Source organism: Sinocyclocheilus rhinocerous, unplaced genomic scaffold (genome assembly GCF_001515625.1).
Source record: "Sinocyclocheilus rhinocerous isolate Xijiao unplaced genomic scaffold, SAMN03320098_v1.1 scaffold19, whole genome shotgun sequence".
NCBI classification, from domain to species: Eukaryota; Metazoa; Chordata; class Actinopteri; order Cypriniformes; family Cyprinidae; genus Sinocyclocheilus; species Sinocyclocheilus rhinocerous.
In genome coordinates, this window is record NW_015638975.1 from 3353506 (window position 1) to 3369318 (window position 15813).

General features: G+C 36.4%; 2 protein-coding genes and 1 non-coding gene across 5 annotated transcripts in view; 2 read left to right on the forward strand and 1 right to left on the reverse strand.

Moving 5' to 3' along the window:
• LOC107750567 (flavin-containing monooxygenase FMO GS-OX-like 4) overlaps positions 1-992 on the forward strand; it is a 9459-nt gene extending 8467 nt beyond the window's left edge. For all 3 annotated transcript variants that reach the window (XM_016566024.1, XM_016566022.1, XM_016566021.1), the window contains exon 8: positions 387-992. In XM_016566024.1, coding sequence (XP_016421510.1) covers positions 387-746 — 360 coding nt within the window. In that variant the 3' untranslated portion in view covers positions 747-992. The remainder of the gene's footprint in view (positions 1-386) is intronic.
• Positions 993-1231: 239 nt separating this feature from the next.
• trnat-agu (transfer RNA threonine (anticodon AGU)) lies at positions 1232-1305 on the reverse strand. Its single transcript has one exon. It is a non-coding gene; the product is annotated as a tRNA-Thr (tRNA).
• A 10568-nt stretch (positions 1306-11873) lies between these two features.
• Positions 11874-15693, forward strand: serpine1 (serpin peptidase inhibitor, clade E (nexin, plasminogen activator inhibitor type 1), member 1). Its single transcript, XM_016566025.1, has 9 exons — positions 11874-11952; positions 12599-12840; positions 13064-13288; positions 13433-13627; positions 14024-14222; positions 14323-14423; positions 14563-14649; positions 14762-14845; positions 15119-15693. The coding sequence occupies exons 2-9, from the start codon at positions 12600-12602 to the stop codon at positions 15163-15165; spliced, it is 1179 nt and encodes a 392-aa protein (XP_016421511.1). The 5' UTR covers positions 11874-11952; position 12599; the 3' UTR covers positions 15166-15693.
• Positions 15694-15813: the final 120 nt, after the last annotated feature.

The following is a 15813-nucleotide window of genomic DNA, read 5'->3' on the forward strand; positions in this document are numbered from 1 at the left end:
ATTAAATTATATAAATATAAAAAGCATACAGAAGCATTTTTTTGCCGTCTATAATTTAGAATGCCTGGAATTTTGAGTTTTAATAGACTAATAAATCACGTGCGTGCACTACTTGATAATGTCAGATCGCACATCATTACAACAACACTTACCACATTATTGCAGATGATGCTGCATAGCACAGCACACCCTAGCGTCGACTTGAGTGGAAAATGAATCATCCGCGCTTGTGCTCGCACTTGTTTGCTCATGAGCAAAGGTGTTTTTAGGAATCTAACTTGCAAGCGCCAGACCACTGATTCGTCAAACCTGCTTTCCTATTGTGAGTTATCAGCTTACTGGTGTGCATGTAAACATGCTCATTGTTTCCTCACCTATTTCCCCAGTCTCAATTTGTCCTGTCAGTGTTGGATGGTTCTTTCCGCCTGCCATCCCGTGAGGAAATGGTGAAAGATATTGAGCTGGACATTGCCGCTCGTTGTGGCCGTGGAATTGCCACCCGCCATATCCTTAAACTGGATTCTGAGCAATGGGCCTACAATGACGAGCTTGCTCATTTGGGGGGTTTCAAAGCCCTCCCACGCTACTGGAGCAACCTGTACGAATCCAACAAGGTGTTCCGTGCCCGAGACATGCTTAATTACAAGACCTACAACTACACTGTCCTGGATAACATGGAGTGGAAGGTGCACGATTTGCATGGCCAGCAGCTGCAGAAGCCTCTTGCTGTTAAAAAACAAATGTAAGCTGTGATGGAAAAAAATACACCATCATTAAGGTGCTAACAAGGATATGCCAGTGTAGCAAGTACAATTAGGATATTAACATATTGTTCAGTACTAATAAGTTTTGCAATAATTTGTTTAAAATGTCTAACCGTACTCTTATTTTTATGAGATGAGCCCCTATAGAAAATGTCTAAATGAAATATCTTTCTAATCTAGTTGTTTGTGATAAGCTGCTTTTTAAATAATAAATGAACATAAACAGTATGCACTTAGTGTTTAAAGTAAGAATTCATGTCATCATCTAAAACTTGCCATCAAGACCAGAGATTCACAACTAAAGGTACAAGCAAAATAGTCAAAGAATGTTCAGTTTTATTCAGTAATCATACCACAAAGGGACCACGGATGAAAATTAGCCAGTGTTGGCTAAATCTGGCACATTTTACATATTTATGCACTATTAATGAGCATTGTCCCTGATTAAATAAATAAAAACAGACAAAAGGCACCGCTGGGATTCGAACCCAGGATCTCCTGTTTACTAGACAGGCGCTTTAACCAACTAAGCCACGGCGCCTCGTGGAGACACCTTGAAATTGTGATCCCAAGAATATCAGTCATCTATTAATCACTACTATTAATTGCCTCCTTGAACTCATTCCTATATTAAAAGCATTTGGACTTTGAAATCTAGTAACTTATCCGTAATTCTGATTCACGCTGACATATGATCCTTCTAAACACACACACACATGTTTTAAGCTATTTATGAGTTTTAAATATATTTCGTTAAGTAACGTTAACTCTGCCAGTTTTGATGCAATACACAATTCAGAATTTCGACCATGGAGCTCCGTGAAAAGCAACTGCGTTACTGCGGTTGTTTATATAACTCACGAAGCTAATGCTAATACTAATAGTGCAAAACAGCGAATACATTTCCAGCCACACGGTGGCAGCGCGTCCTACGCGACCAAGAGCGAGAGTGACATGTTTTAAACAGCAACTTATCGACGCACTGGACATTTTAAACAGTGAAAACTGTTGAAATCGCGATTGACCGATGTGCTGTGCGTGCATACACAACACTCACAACTGATACAATGAAGACACACCATCCGAGCTAAATTCTGAGTCACAAGTAACTTTCACTGATGTCGCAATCCCAGAAATAGGGTCTACAAAGGAGATAAAGAAAGACCACAAATTATTCATTCAACAGCTTTAGCAACAGCATCGTTCAGGAATTTCGTGCTCTCATTCTATCAGTTTTCACATTCTGTTTATTCCCCGGCGCGCTGTTCTTTATGGAAGCTTGAATCATCACAGAAGAAAGTGATAGGGTTCACCTCAAACAGATGTTTTATGTCACATGGCCAAAAACTAAAAGGTAAGGTTACACAGGTTAAAGCGCAGACCCTCGCCACTCCAAATGTGTTATTACATACAAACAACATATTTAATAATTGTTAAATCCTTTTTGAAATCTGATTCTGCATAATCCCCAGATGCGTATAGCTACTGCTTCCAGATGTTTTTACTCATCTGTTCTGTACTATTCCACTCTACTGTTTTTTTTTCTTCTCTACACATTTTTCTAATTTCAGTCCAAGCCACTGGTTTTCCAAGTGATGTAATATCCTTTACACCACAATGTCTCAGAGGTACAGTGTACAGTCATGACTTAAAATTTCTATGCATCACACATGGATATGTTTTACATTGACTATTTTTAGCTATAATATATTTAGGTATAGATCAAAATCAGTTATGTGTAATATATATATGACCCTGGACCACAAAACCAGTCATAAGGTTCAATTTTGAGATTTATACATCATCTGAAAGCTGAATAAATAAGCTTTCCATTGATGCATGGACAATATTTGGCCAAGATACTACATGCAAATCTGAAATCTGAGGGTGCAAAAAATCTAAATATTGAGAAAATCGCCTTTAAAGTTGTCCAAATGAAGTCCTTAGCAACGCATATTACTAATATAAAAAAATACGTTTTGATATATTTACAGAATGAAATTTACAAAATATCTTCATGGAACATGATCTTTACTTGATTTACTAACGATTTCTGGCATAAAAGAAAAATCAACCCATACAATGTATTGGTGGCTAGTGCTACAAATATGTGACTTATGGCTGGTTTTGAAAACCAACCATAAGTCACATATTTGTAGCACTAGCCACCGCTTATTTAATCTCACCAAAACATAGGTAGTGATGATTAAAAGCTAAATTGACATACTGCTAAGGCTGAATATTATTGTTTTTTTTTTTTCTTCTGAGAGCTATAATGTGGTTACAGTGGAAGGTGGCAAGAGCCAAATGATCTTGGACAGATTAAGAACAACGATTCACATACAGAAAAACACACATGTGTGTGTGGGGGTGTTTTCAACTGACTTGGTGGAGCCTGATGTCTAACAGAATTCAGTTTCACAATCGAAAAATGGGCATGCACTCTCATCTAGAATGCATATTAATAGCCAGTAATTTCATAAGTATATGATGCAATAAAAATGTCATTAAGAAAAAAACAAAATAGAAGAAAGGGGCGAAGCTTCCTTGATGAGTCAAATTTAAACTGAAATCAAACTCAGACAATACGTCAATCTTTCTGTATAGTACTATATAATATTATTTACAAATACAGTCACAATGGTATTTCAGTAGATAAACTGATTTTAAATGAGGAATGAACAGTGGTAGTGGAGTTATTTCTTGTTCTCACTATAGAAATGGGAGAGTGAGATGACTGTGAGGAGAGACCTTGCTCAGTAGAAAGGTCAGGGTTCCCAAAACAGAGTTCCTCTCAGGCTTGTTTAGATGGACTTAGTTTAGATTTGTTCCATGGATTATATTAACCTTTTCTGGAATATTCTCATATGCTTCTGATTATTATAGAAAAGAGAGTTGATTGTTTTGTGTGCTTGGTAATGACCTTATCCAAATGTTTGTTTGTGTGGGTGTTGGCAAAGCAACTCAACATTTTTCTTCTTTCAGGTTGGCTTTTGTAGAACAGCATGTCTTCTGTATACAGCATCTTAAGGGTCCCACTTTTTCCATTCTGTCTTGAACACACACACACACACACACACACACACACACCAAAGACCATGTGAATCACTGGTTTCATAGAGTCATCTCCCTGAGCACTGGGAAAATGTGAGCAAGCATTTCAACAGATTAAATAAGGTCTTACAAGGCTGCATTCTTTTAAATATTAAACATTTTAAACATTAAACATGCATTTAATTACAAATATACTGTAAGTACTGAATGTAAGATAAAAGCATCAGTAATGCATAACTGTAAAGTTTTGTTTGTGAGTTGACAGTATCATCTGCTATGTGTTACACATTACATAGGCCTATATTTCACCTGTATACCTCTGTATCCACCATTATAATTTTACTGTTCTTCAATATTTAATTTATGTTTGAATAAATCCCAAAATGTTTTTATGACAGCCTTTTAAATTGGAGTAGAGAAACATAATTATGTGAATATAAAGTTATAACTTCATTATTATAAAAACTTAATTGAGTGTAATTTAAGTGTTTGTATACAAATCAGTTCATTTTAACCTTCAATATTATATTAATGTAGTACCAACTGACTGTAGCCTATTTTACAGCATTAGTTGAGAGATTTTTTGTTGTTGTTTGAGAAAATTCGCCATGTAGCCTAGTGTACCTGATATATCCAAAATAATCGATGTTGAATAGAATCGGAATCAAATCGAATTGAATCACAAGCTTGTGAAGCAAAATCATATTGAATCGTGAAATTTGTGTCAATAACAAGCCCAAATTATTACGTCCCTGTGAAGGCAAGTATTCATTTAGTAAATAAAGTGAATAATGGTAATTGCCACAGGAAAAAGTGTCAAACTCACATTTTCTAACCACACATCCCTACCTGCTGATGATTCAAGTCCGAGCCACACTGCAAGTCAAATAAGTGCTTCAAAAGTCAGTATGAGTGTACAGTGGGATATTGTTGCTCCTTAATGGCCATTTTTTTCTCCAGACAGATGAACACTTCCTGAACCATCCCAGACAGTGACTGTGGGGAAACACGCTGTATCAAGGTAAGAGGAGATAAGAACAGTACAAACACGGCACACGTGATTCAGCAGCTCCTGTACTGACTGCTAAGCACTGAGTCATAGATGCTCATACACATGCACACACATGCTGCATGCTTTCTGCTTTGTTAATGCCATAGAAATCTGATTTCATGAAATGTCTGGGGCACAGTGTCTGTCGGATGTGTTTGCTTTGAAATCAGGGAGATGTGTTTCTGCAAGGTTTTCGTCAGGTGAAGACAGGTTTAAGTTATGTAAGCGTCTGGATCCTGTGATCTGTGCACATTTGTGTGTGTTTAGAGCATTGTGTGCATGAGCTGAGAGGCCTGCAGCTGCCTGACTTTCCTAAACAAGGCATTAGAGTAAAATTGATAAGCATATTGTAAAAATAAACAAAGAAATGAAAAATGATACATGACCGAGACACCCAGAGACTTTTTAGTAACATAATATTGCAGATTTGATTTTGAATACAAGTGTGTAACTATTGCAATGAATTAAACACATGGCATGTTTATTTTTGTGAATGTGACTGTTTCTCACAAATGCTCAATTATTTCTTATATAATTGAATAGAGTTTAATTAAACTTAAATAAAATTTATTTTTTGTTATTAAAATGTTTTGTCTCAATTCAGATATTGAGTATGCAAATGTATTTTATCAGCTATGCTGCCCTTCAAAAATTTAAGTAAGATTTAAGATTTTTTAAAGTTTTTTGAAAGACGTCACTGAAGCTGGGTTCACCAAGGCTGTATTTATTTGATCAAACATACAGTAACAGAAACATTGTGAAATATTACAATTTAAACACTATAATATTTTTTCTATTGTAATATATTTTGAAATGTAATTTATTCATGTTGGTGACAAAGCTGAATTTTCATCAGTCATTATTACTTAAGTGTTCAGTGTCACATTCTACTTTAGAAATCAGTCTAATATACAGATTTGGTGCTTAAGAAACATTCCTTCATTGTTAATTTTTAATTCACTATTTCTTCACAACATTTTTGTTTGTTAACAATGTTGAAAACCGCTAAAAGTTTGATACTTTTTTTTCAGGATTTTTTTTTTTTAATAGAAAGTTCAAAAGAACAGCATTTATTTGAAATGGAATTTTTCTTTACAATGTAAAAGTGTTTAATGTCACTTTCGGTCAATTTAATGCATCCTTGTATAAAAGTATACATTTCTTTCCAAATTTTGTAGCATTTGCAAAATATAAAGTTGGAATTGTTTGTTTTTACGAAGTCCCAGTTATTAGAGATTTAAAGTCAAAATTCCAGAATGGAAAGTTGCAAATGCAAAAAGGGTTTGTCTGTTTTACTGTTAGCAAGAACACTTAATATATTAATATTTTTTGTGATTTTTTAGTACCAGTTAATGTGGCTGTGGATGTGCATGCAGATGAGGAGAAGATTCTGACCACAGTTTGTACTAGGCACCATTCCTAGGCACCGCAGCCACAAAACAGGTTAACACAAGTTTTGACTCTCAAGGCATTCAACTCTCAGCCTCTGAATCATTTCATAAATCTGAAGACTAATTATTTTCTTTTGTATACACCCTTTAAGGCTGTGTTTTGGTGTCTTTGGGTTTGCCAGATATAATTGTTTTGCCATGTTATGTCTTCAGTTATGTAACCTTGTTGAACAAAATGCCTCTTGTTAGCAACCTAGTTTTAATTGGCCAGTAAAGGAAAGCCCTGATATTTAATGTTACAGTGATGTCTTAAACAGATGTAATGATAAAGATGTAATAATATTGTCAAATTAAATAAATTAGACTCAAAACTAACTATTGGTTTAAAAAAATATATAGAAAAAATTAAGTCTAAATTTTGGGGGGCATTAAATAAAAGATGCCTGCTCAGCATTTCTCAACTGAAAAACACATCTGTTTATATCTAAGCATACAGTATCTATTTCAAAATACTCAGTCATTGTTTGGCCTTCAAAAAAAATTCCACATTTCCCATCAGCAGCACCCATCACCCCTTTAGAAAAACATACAATTTCGTGGAAACGTTAAAGAGTTCATGGCATGTCCTAATGGATGGTTCAACTTTCCTGTTTACCCCCTGAAGCGCTTTGCTCACTCTTTAAGTACAAGCTGTTTTGGTAGCCCTGGATATATAAATTTGTTGTGACTCTTGGAGCTCAAGGGTGTGACACAGGACATGTTTTGCCTAATTCAATGCTCTCTCCTCATTGGTCATATCCTGTGCCTTATCTATTTGGCAAGAGCTTTGTGCTTCAAATGTCATTGTTATTCTCCATATCAGTATATTGCATTAACATTTGCGAATACTTTGGTAAAACAAATTAATCTTTAAGATTTTAATTTTAAAAAATGACCTCAGTTTACAGTAACTTATATACATTGTGTAATTCGTTGAGAATAAAATGACGTGAGAATAGTCAATGAAAAGCCAACATCATTAACCCAATGAGTGCTAAATTCAAAATCACACCAAAAATCAAAGTAAAACAGGGAAATTACAGGCTGATCCAACTTGAATGAATTTCATCAACTCATTAAGTCAATAGTGTTTATGGCCCCCACGTGCCTGTATGCACTTCCAACAGCATCTAGGCATGCTTCTGATGAGAGAATGGATGGCATCAGTGAGCTCCTGCAATCTGTGGTGTTACTTGGTGGCTGTGGATGCTCCGATACATAACATCCCAGAGGTTCTCAATTGGATTCAGGTCTGAGGATTATGAAGGCCAGTCAATAGCATCAATGCCTTTATCATCCAGAAACTGCCTACATATTCATTGTCATGCACTAGGAAGAACCCAGGGCCCACCTCACCAGCGTCAGGTCTGACAGTGGCCCTGAGGAATTCATTCCGGTACCTGACAGCAGTAAGGGTACCGTTGGCTAACATATCTTTGTGGCCCTCCAAGTATATTCCTCCCCAGACCACCCACCACCAAACTGATCATGCTGGATGATGTTGCAGGCAGCATAACATTCACCATGGCATCTACAGACTCTTTCACTTCTGTCACATGTGCTCAGTGTGAACCTGCTCTCAAGAGAATGGGGCGCCAGCGGTGGGGCTGCCAATTCTGGTGTTCTCTGGCAAATGCCAATCGAGCTGCATGCTGCTGGGCTGTAAGCACAGGTCCTACTAGAGGATGTCAGGCTCCCATGTCACCCGTATGAAATCTGACATGATTCTGACAGTTTAATCAGAAACATGCACACCAGTAGCCTGCTGGAGGTCATTTTGTAAGGCTCTGGCAGTGCTCCTCCTGTTCCTCCTTGCACAAAGGAGCAGATACTGGTCCTGCTGCTGAATTGTTGCATTTATACGGTCCTGTCCAGCTCTCCTTGTGTAACGGCCCATCACCTGGTATCTCCTTCATTCTCTTGAAACTTGACTTGGTTATATAATAAATAAGCTTCTTGAAAACTTGGGTTTATTAAATGGGACGATCTGCCAGATGCTTATTTGTGCAATTTGAAATGAGAAAAACAAGATATGTGCAAGTAAAAGAGGCAAGAGATGACGTCCAAGCTTTCTAGGCTTTGAAGTTAAATAAAGGCTATAATTTCCTGTTCCTTATCACTTTATCACTCATCAGCACTTTTTAGTCTATAATAGATTCCTTAAATCCACACAAATCAAGATATTTCACTTTGAAGAGCCTTAATCAGCATGGCTGGCATTTTCCATGGACACTGCACAAAAGTTAAGCAAGTTTCTGATCAATCAGAATGTAGTACAGATAGAAATACATCAGCAGAATCTTGCTTATAGACATAGAGAGTAGGTGTAGGTTCATATTTTGCATTTTCAGTTTATTCATTAAGTTCATATTTGGTTCTGTAAATGTATAAATGAATTATACTCTTCAATGGCTCTGATATACTGATTTCATGTTTCTGAGAAAAGATGCATCAGTTTTACTTTTAGGATCTCTAAGATATCTCCCTTCCTCAACGGCAAGATGCTCCCACGATTGTGTTCCACTAGGTTCTCCTCAGCCACATCTGGTGTCTTTCGCCCACTCTTCAGCTATATTTAATCAGTTATTATTAGTCATAATGACCACAAACAAAATATTTCAATATTTTCTGACTGTTTGTTTGAACTCCCTGACAACAGAATAAAACAGTGCTGCAATTTAACATAGGGTCAAATGAAAAGGTCAAGTGAGAACAGCCCAACCCACCTAACATGATACTGTAAACTGCTGGATTATGATTAATGAGTCGTTTTAAAACAGCACATTAAGACTGTTACTCCAATTAGACTTAGATGTTGATGGAAAAAGTATATATTTATTAAAATGTCAAATTTCTACATATAGAATTAAATGAGTATTTCAAAGCTACACTCTAAAAAATGCTGGGTTGTTTCAACCCAATTTTGGGTCAAATATGGACTAACCCAACTGTTGGGTTAAAAAGTTAATTAAAAAATATAACCAAAATTTAACCCAACAGTTGGGTTAGTCCATATTTGACCCAACATTGGGTTGAAACAACCCAGCATTTTTTAGAGTGTATAAAACTTATTTTAATGATATTTTTAAACATTGCAAAATTTACAATAAAAAAAAAAACATCCACATCAAGTCAGTTGAATTGTACTTTCTGGAAAAGAGAGAAAACATTTATGGAATTTAGACATGTTAGTGGTGGATTGTCATAGTGAATGTTGCAACCAAATGCTGGAAATATCATTTGCTTGATTGAGAAACATGAGGACAATGAGGACCACCATATAGTGAAACCCATGTTTATATTTCACACAAACGTATATGTGCTAACAAAGTTACCCCCAAAACAACAACATATAATTAATAATATTATGTTTTGTATATTAAAAATTCTGTAGGTGAATGCTGTTGTGTTTAATTTTAATATGTTTAATTCACAATCAGTTTTACTTTCAGTTTTTTCTTCTTGAGCAGGAAGCTGGAGTTTTTGAATATTGCATAAAAGCACTTAATCTTCCAAAATGTGGTTTTGGTTTGTTCCTTTCCCAAACTTTTCTTGGTTGGTTGCCTGTGGTTACAGTGAAACTTAGCTAACTGGATTCTCATGCTCATTCCAGTGGGAAATGAAGTTGGCGTTCCTTTTGAGTGCTGTGAGTCCAATTTTCCATTCACAAGTTTACTGGAGGAGAGGCTCATGACAACATGACATAATTAATTCGAGGGAGTTAAAAGCAAAATGTTACTGTACCACATCAGTATTCTGCCACTGTTAGGGTAGGCTACTAATAAAATAATCCATGATATAGCAGAATTTTTATATAGGCCATTATATCAGTGGGAATGAAGAGTAAATTCATAAGACACCTACGTGTAAGTGTGTAAATGACAGAAATCCAGAGAGAGGAGATATTACAGTACATTTAACAATGCATTTAACGGTTTAGAACTTGCACGCGAGACTTGAAATCAAAGACATGTAAACACATCTGTGAACTTAATTAAAGCATGACATAATGTTTGTGTTCAGAGTATACAAACTTTATGACTTGCGAATTTTCATTTTGACACTTCATTGTCTGGTCTTTAAAGCTCTCGCAGTTAAAGCCCCTACAGTTAGTTGCTAAGAAGACAGATGTTGTATTTCAGTAAAACAGTTGTTAAGTAATTTAACATTCCTCACAAGAGGTACCTGGCTTGTGTGTGTTTTCCATGTTTTATAGACATGCTCCTCTGCAGACTTTCTTTACACATTCAGTCTGTGTCATATTCCCTGAAGACGTTGGCCTTGATGATAAAGCTCATACCAGGGATCATTAGACATGACTTGAAAGAGTTTAAAGTTATTTCATAAGTAGTTTTTCCATTTTCCTGTCCTTTTGTCCCTAGACACCTAACTATTCCTTATACTCAGAAAATGTGGCCTTCCTCATGAGCATGTGTGAAGGAATGCGTTTTTGGTAGAACCAAATATGGGCAAGTGATGTGTCATTTTTCCCAAACGTGAGTCAATGCGTCAGCCTAATGTTCTTAATTATTCCAGATGATGAACCTATTTTTACTGTCATTGTGGTTGCTGAACAGAGTGATAAGGGGATGGATTATGTCAACTTTTATTTTTGGCACATACATAGATGTTAAAACATCCAGTCCTGTCAGTGGCCTTATTAAAATTAATTAAGTGCGTGCTTACTCAAACACGTTTTGTTCTTGAGTAATTGTTTGTAATTAATTGCTGTTTCAATATTACAACGTGAATTACATAGTGTGTGTGTATGTGTATGGTGTGTGTGTGTGTGTGTATATATATATATATATATATATATGCAGTGTTGGGAGTAACGCATTACAAAAGTAATAATATTACAGTAGTATATTACTTTTTGCTGTAACGCAGTAATATAACGCATTACTAATCAAATTTGGGTAATATTATTACTCGTTACAATCTCAGTAACGCAAGTTACAACAACATATTTTAACTCAAAATTAAGTGGTGAATTTACTAACACCACAAAACAGCACCAGCGAAAAAATTACTCGTGTAAAATAGTTCGTCTATTTCCTGTTGCTGTAAATAGATGGTTGAGATGACTGCAGAGACGGATTCTACATTTGTGAGACGGACACACTCCTGTTATTTTCAGTTCATCGGAGAAAAGCATAAGAATGTATATATATATATAGTATACTGATGTTGAAGTCAACAACTGATAATTAAATACAGATATTTATTAATATACTGATATAAAAGTAGATGTGAGAGTTCACTGAAACAAAGAAACACATTCAAAGCTTTAAAGACTGATATGCCGCCAAAATTGGCAATGACTTCTGCCTTAGACTAAATGTAGCCATGGCTTGGCTGTTTAACGGTCCTGTAAAAAAGGAGAGACAGACAAGGAAAGAGACTGGGTGAAAAAAAGTGTTTATGTTTGTCTGTGTGAAAAAGGGGAGAGGAGGACTGGAAAGGCATACAAGGATGACTTCATAACTTCCGCTAGTGTGTGCACGTCTGAAGGGGAGGTCTCAAGTCCTTTAAATAGCGACAGAGCTACTCACAGACACATTAAGAGCAGCTCTAGGCTTGCACTGCATCGAAGATCACAGTAACAAATTAAATCTACAAAGAAACTCTTCAAAATCAAAGCATCTTTCAGGTAATTTTATGTTCTTGTTTTGCTTCATACCGAAAATAGACTCCAACTTAATTATTAAAACTTTTAGAAGTTGTAAAGTTTTGGTAGCATTTAGCTCAAGTAGTTGATTGCTTGATCTAATAGATTTTGCCCTTATGTTTTGGACTAACCAGCATGGGCAGAACTGAATTAGGTGTGAAATTTGAAAATGTAATTGTTGATATAAATGACTAGTTGTTTACCCAGACATCAGTATACATAGAATAAAGTTATAAACTTTAAACTTGGAATAAGTGTTTATAGACAAAGCTTCTTATGTGCCATAGTATTCTGAAGGCAAACACGTGAGGCATGAGTCAAGATAGACAAACAGAGATGGCATCTTAGCGTTTGAATGGTGGGTGTTGTGTCTTGCACATTAGGGAGAATTTTCACAAGGGAAAGTAAAGAAGCAGCTTGTTCTCTTTTTGGAGGAGGTTGAAACATTTATTTGTCTCCATGGTTTTGCCAAGTGAACACACCCATATTGTGACCAGAATCATACTTCAGCAGAAATTCAGAAAACAATAGAGCTTTTGGAATTATCTTTTTCATAAAATCTGTACTTACCATTTACAGTTTTGAATTAGCACAGCTGACCTCTCTCTTATCTTCCTCGGTTATTCAGAATGCAGAGCCTGAATGTGCTGCTGATCTTTACCCTTTGCGGGTCAAGCTTGTGCAACATTATGCAGGAGAAACAGACAGATTTTGGACTGCAGGTGTTCTCTGAAGTAGTCCAATCTGCTCCGGACAGAAATCTGGTTCTTTCTCCCTATGGCATCTCTTCAGTGCTGGGCATGGCTCAACTGGGTGCCTATGGCAGCACTCTTCAAATGCTTACCTCCAAGATGGGCTACTCACTGCAAGGTAGATGAATGAGAGCAGTAGATGTAATTCTAGTATGTTCTGGAACAGCTTAGAAAAACTATCATTCAGAATGTATCATTTTAATAAAGCAAATATTTGTAGAGAATAGGCCTATATGTATCACTTATATCTTGCATTCTTATATTTAAATCATAATATTTTACATCCCTAATTTAATGTGTAAAGATTGTTGTTTTTCTAACTCTCTCTTTCCTTCTGATAGTACGAGGAATGCCAAAGCTACAGAGGCTTCTTCAGAGAGATCTGGCCAGTGAAGACGGGGTAGAAGTGGCCAGCGGTGTCATGGTTGACCGGAAGATAATCCTGGAAAAGGTATTTAGGCGCAGCCTGTCCAAAGCCTTCCAGAGCGTCCCACACCAAATAGACTTCAGCCAACCAGAGATGGCCCGGCAGGTGATCAACTCCTGGACATCTGACCACACTGGTGGTAAGTCACTGCTATTTTGAATACATTGCCTGTGATGTTCCACATCAATTTGGATAAAAATGTCTGCTAAATGATTAAATGTAAGCTCGCTCACCATACACTCTTTTCAAGACGCTTAAACGATTTATTGGCTTCATTTCTTAGGAATGATTTCTGACTTCCTCCCGTCTGGGGTGTTGAGTGAACTGACACGCTTGGTCCTGTTGAATGCTCTTCATTTCCATGGGGTCTGGAAGACGCCCTTTGACCCTAAACTTACCAGGGAACAGCTATTTCACAGAGTCAACGGCAGTGCTGTATCTGTTCCTATGATGACTATGACTTCAAAATTCAACTGTGGTGAGTGTCGAGGATTTGGTTTAATGCCTGTGATGTTCCACATCAATTTGGATAAAAATGTCTGCTATGTCTGCTTTTCAAGACGCTTAAACGATTTATTGGCTTCATTTCTTAGGAATGATTTCTGACTTCCTCCCGTCTGGGGTGTTGAGTGAACTGACACGCTTGGTCCTGTTGAATGCTCTTCATTTCCATGGGGTCTGGAAGACGCCCTTTGACCCTAAACTTACCAGGGAACAGCTATTTCACAGAGTCAACGGCAGTGCTGTATCTGTTCCTATGATGACTATGACTTCAAAATTCAACTGTGGTGAGTGTCGAGGATTTGGTTTAAATGAACTGATAAGAAAATAAAGAGTTTTGTAAAGTTTATTTACAACATTTTTCTCCATCTAGGTGAGTTTGTGACTGAAGACGGTGTGGACTATGATGTCATTGAGGTGCCTTATGAGGGGGAGTCGCTAAGTATGCTTCTGGTGATACCATTTGAGAGGGATGTGCCTCTGTTGGCCCTGAACAAAGAGCTGAGAAGCAGCAGGATTCACCAATGGAGAAAACAGATGAGAAAGATTAACAAACAACTTGCTATTCCAAGGTAACACATCTATTTCTGTGAACTTGCATGGGATTTTTATATTGTGATGGACATTTTAAAACAGGAGGCCTAATGTGTGTGTTATATAATGATATCTCAGGTTCTCCATGGATACAGAAACTGATCTGAAGTCCACACTGAGCAAGATGGGTCTTGGAGACATTTTCAGCCAGAGCAAAGCTGATTTCTCTCACATTACCAGTGAGTGTTGGAAATGATCAGATTTCACTTTTAGCAATGATGTGGCTGTTTTGTTAAAGGATAAATAAATACGTTTTAATGGATGCTCTTTTTGATTAAACTAATAGTGTTGTGTGTCTCTCTCTTTTTTTCCAATTAGCTGAGGAACCTTTATGTGTATCCAAGGTCCTTCAGAGGGTAAAACTTGAGGTGAATGAAGAAGGAACCAAAGGCTCATCTGCCACAGGTACAGACACTGAATTACAATACAGTACAAAAGTATTCAATAGCAATAACAGTCATTATAGTGAAACCAAAATGCATATTTTACTTATTTATTTTTCTGTGATTTTCCCCAGCGGCTGTCATCTACTCCCGCATGGCTGTAGAGGAGATCAAACTCGATAGACCCTTCTATTTCCTCATTCAACACAAACCCACTGGTCAGTTGCACTTTTCACATGCTTTTACCTTATTACATTTAATTTTGCTTACTTTGTATCTGGATATGTGTCGGTGTAGTTTTTTTTTTTTTTTTTTTTTTTTTTTTTTTTTTTTTTTTTTTTTTTTTTTTATTGCTGAGTTCTATCACGCTCGTAACTTCTTTCTAACAAAGACATTAAAAAAGTTTCATAGTGTAGTCACGTTCCTTGTTTTTTTTTTTTTTTTTTTTGGTTGTCTCCCTCAATATTAAAATCCCCTGGTTAACTTCACAGGTGCGTTGTTGTTCAGCGGTCAAGTGAACCAGCCTCAGGAATACTAACAGACCAAGGTTGTGTCTGAAGTGCCCATACAAACAGAAGGACCAAGGAAACTGCCAACAAGTCTGCACACAACATACTACTGAAGACAGGAGATGCTTAGAGTTCAGTTTTAGAATGAAATTGGGAGGAAAAGATGCAAAACCTTCTATATCTGTCATGTGAGCATAGCTTGAAGTGCCAAACTTTAAAAAGAAATGTATAGAATAGATGTTTATTCAGTATGTGTCCTTAGCTATGGGAGAGGAAAGATCTATAATATAAAAGAAAGGATTACTGTTTAAAACATATGTCTCAAACATCAGGGACATTTAATGAACAAATTTACAGCCTCAGCAGATGGAGGCTCTACATGCACTAATTTGAAGAGTGAATTCATTTGTATGCTTTAATCTGTTTAATGTGCTTATATATTTTTTACAAGTTGGATTTTACAGTATTTATATTAATTTATTGTCGAAGGTTATATTTTCTTGAAGACTGTTTATTGAAATTGTTTCCTTTTATAATAAAAGCGACTATATGTGAACATGAATTAGTTTGTTGTTTATTAAATTACTTAGGTGCTGGCGACATCTTGTGTTCAAAGTGTGGCAACAACAAAAAGTCAAATATATTACAGCACTTTTCAGATAAATGGCTTGGGATGT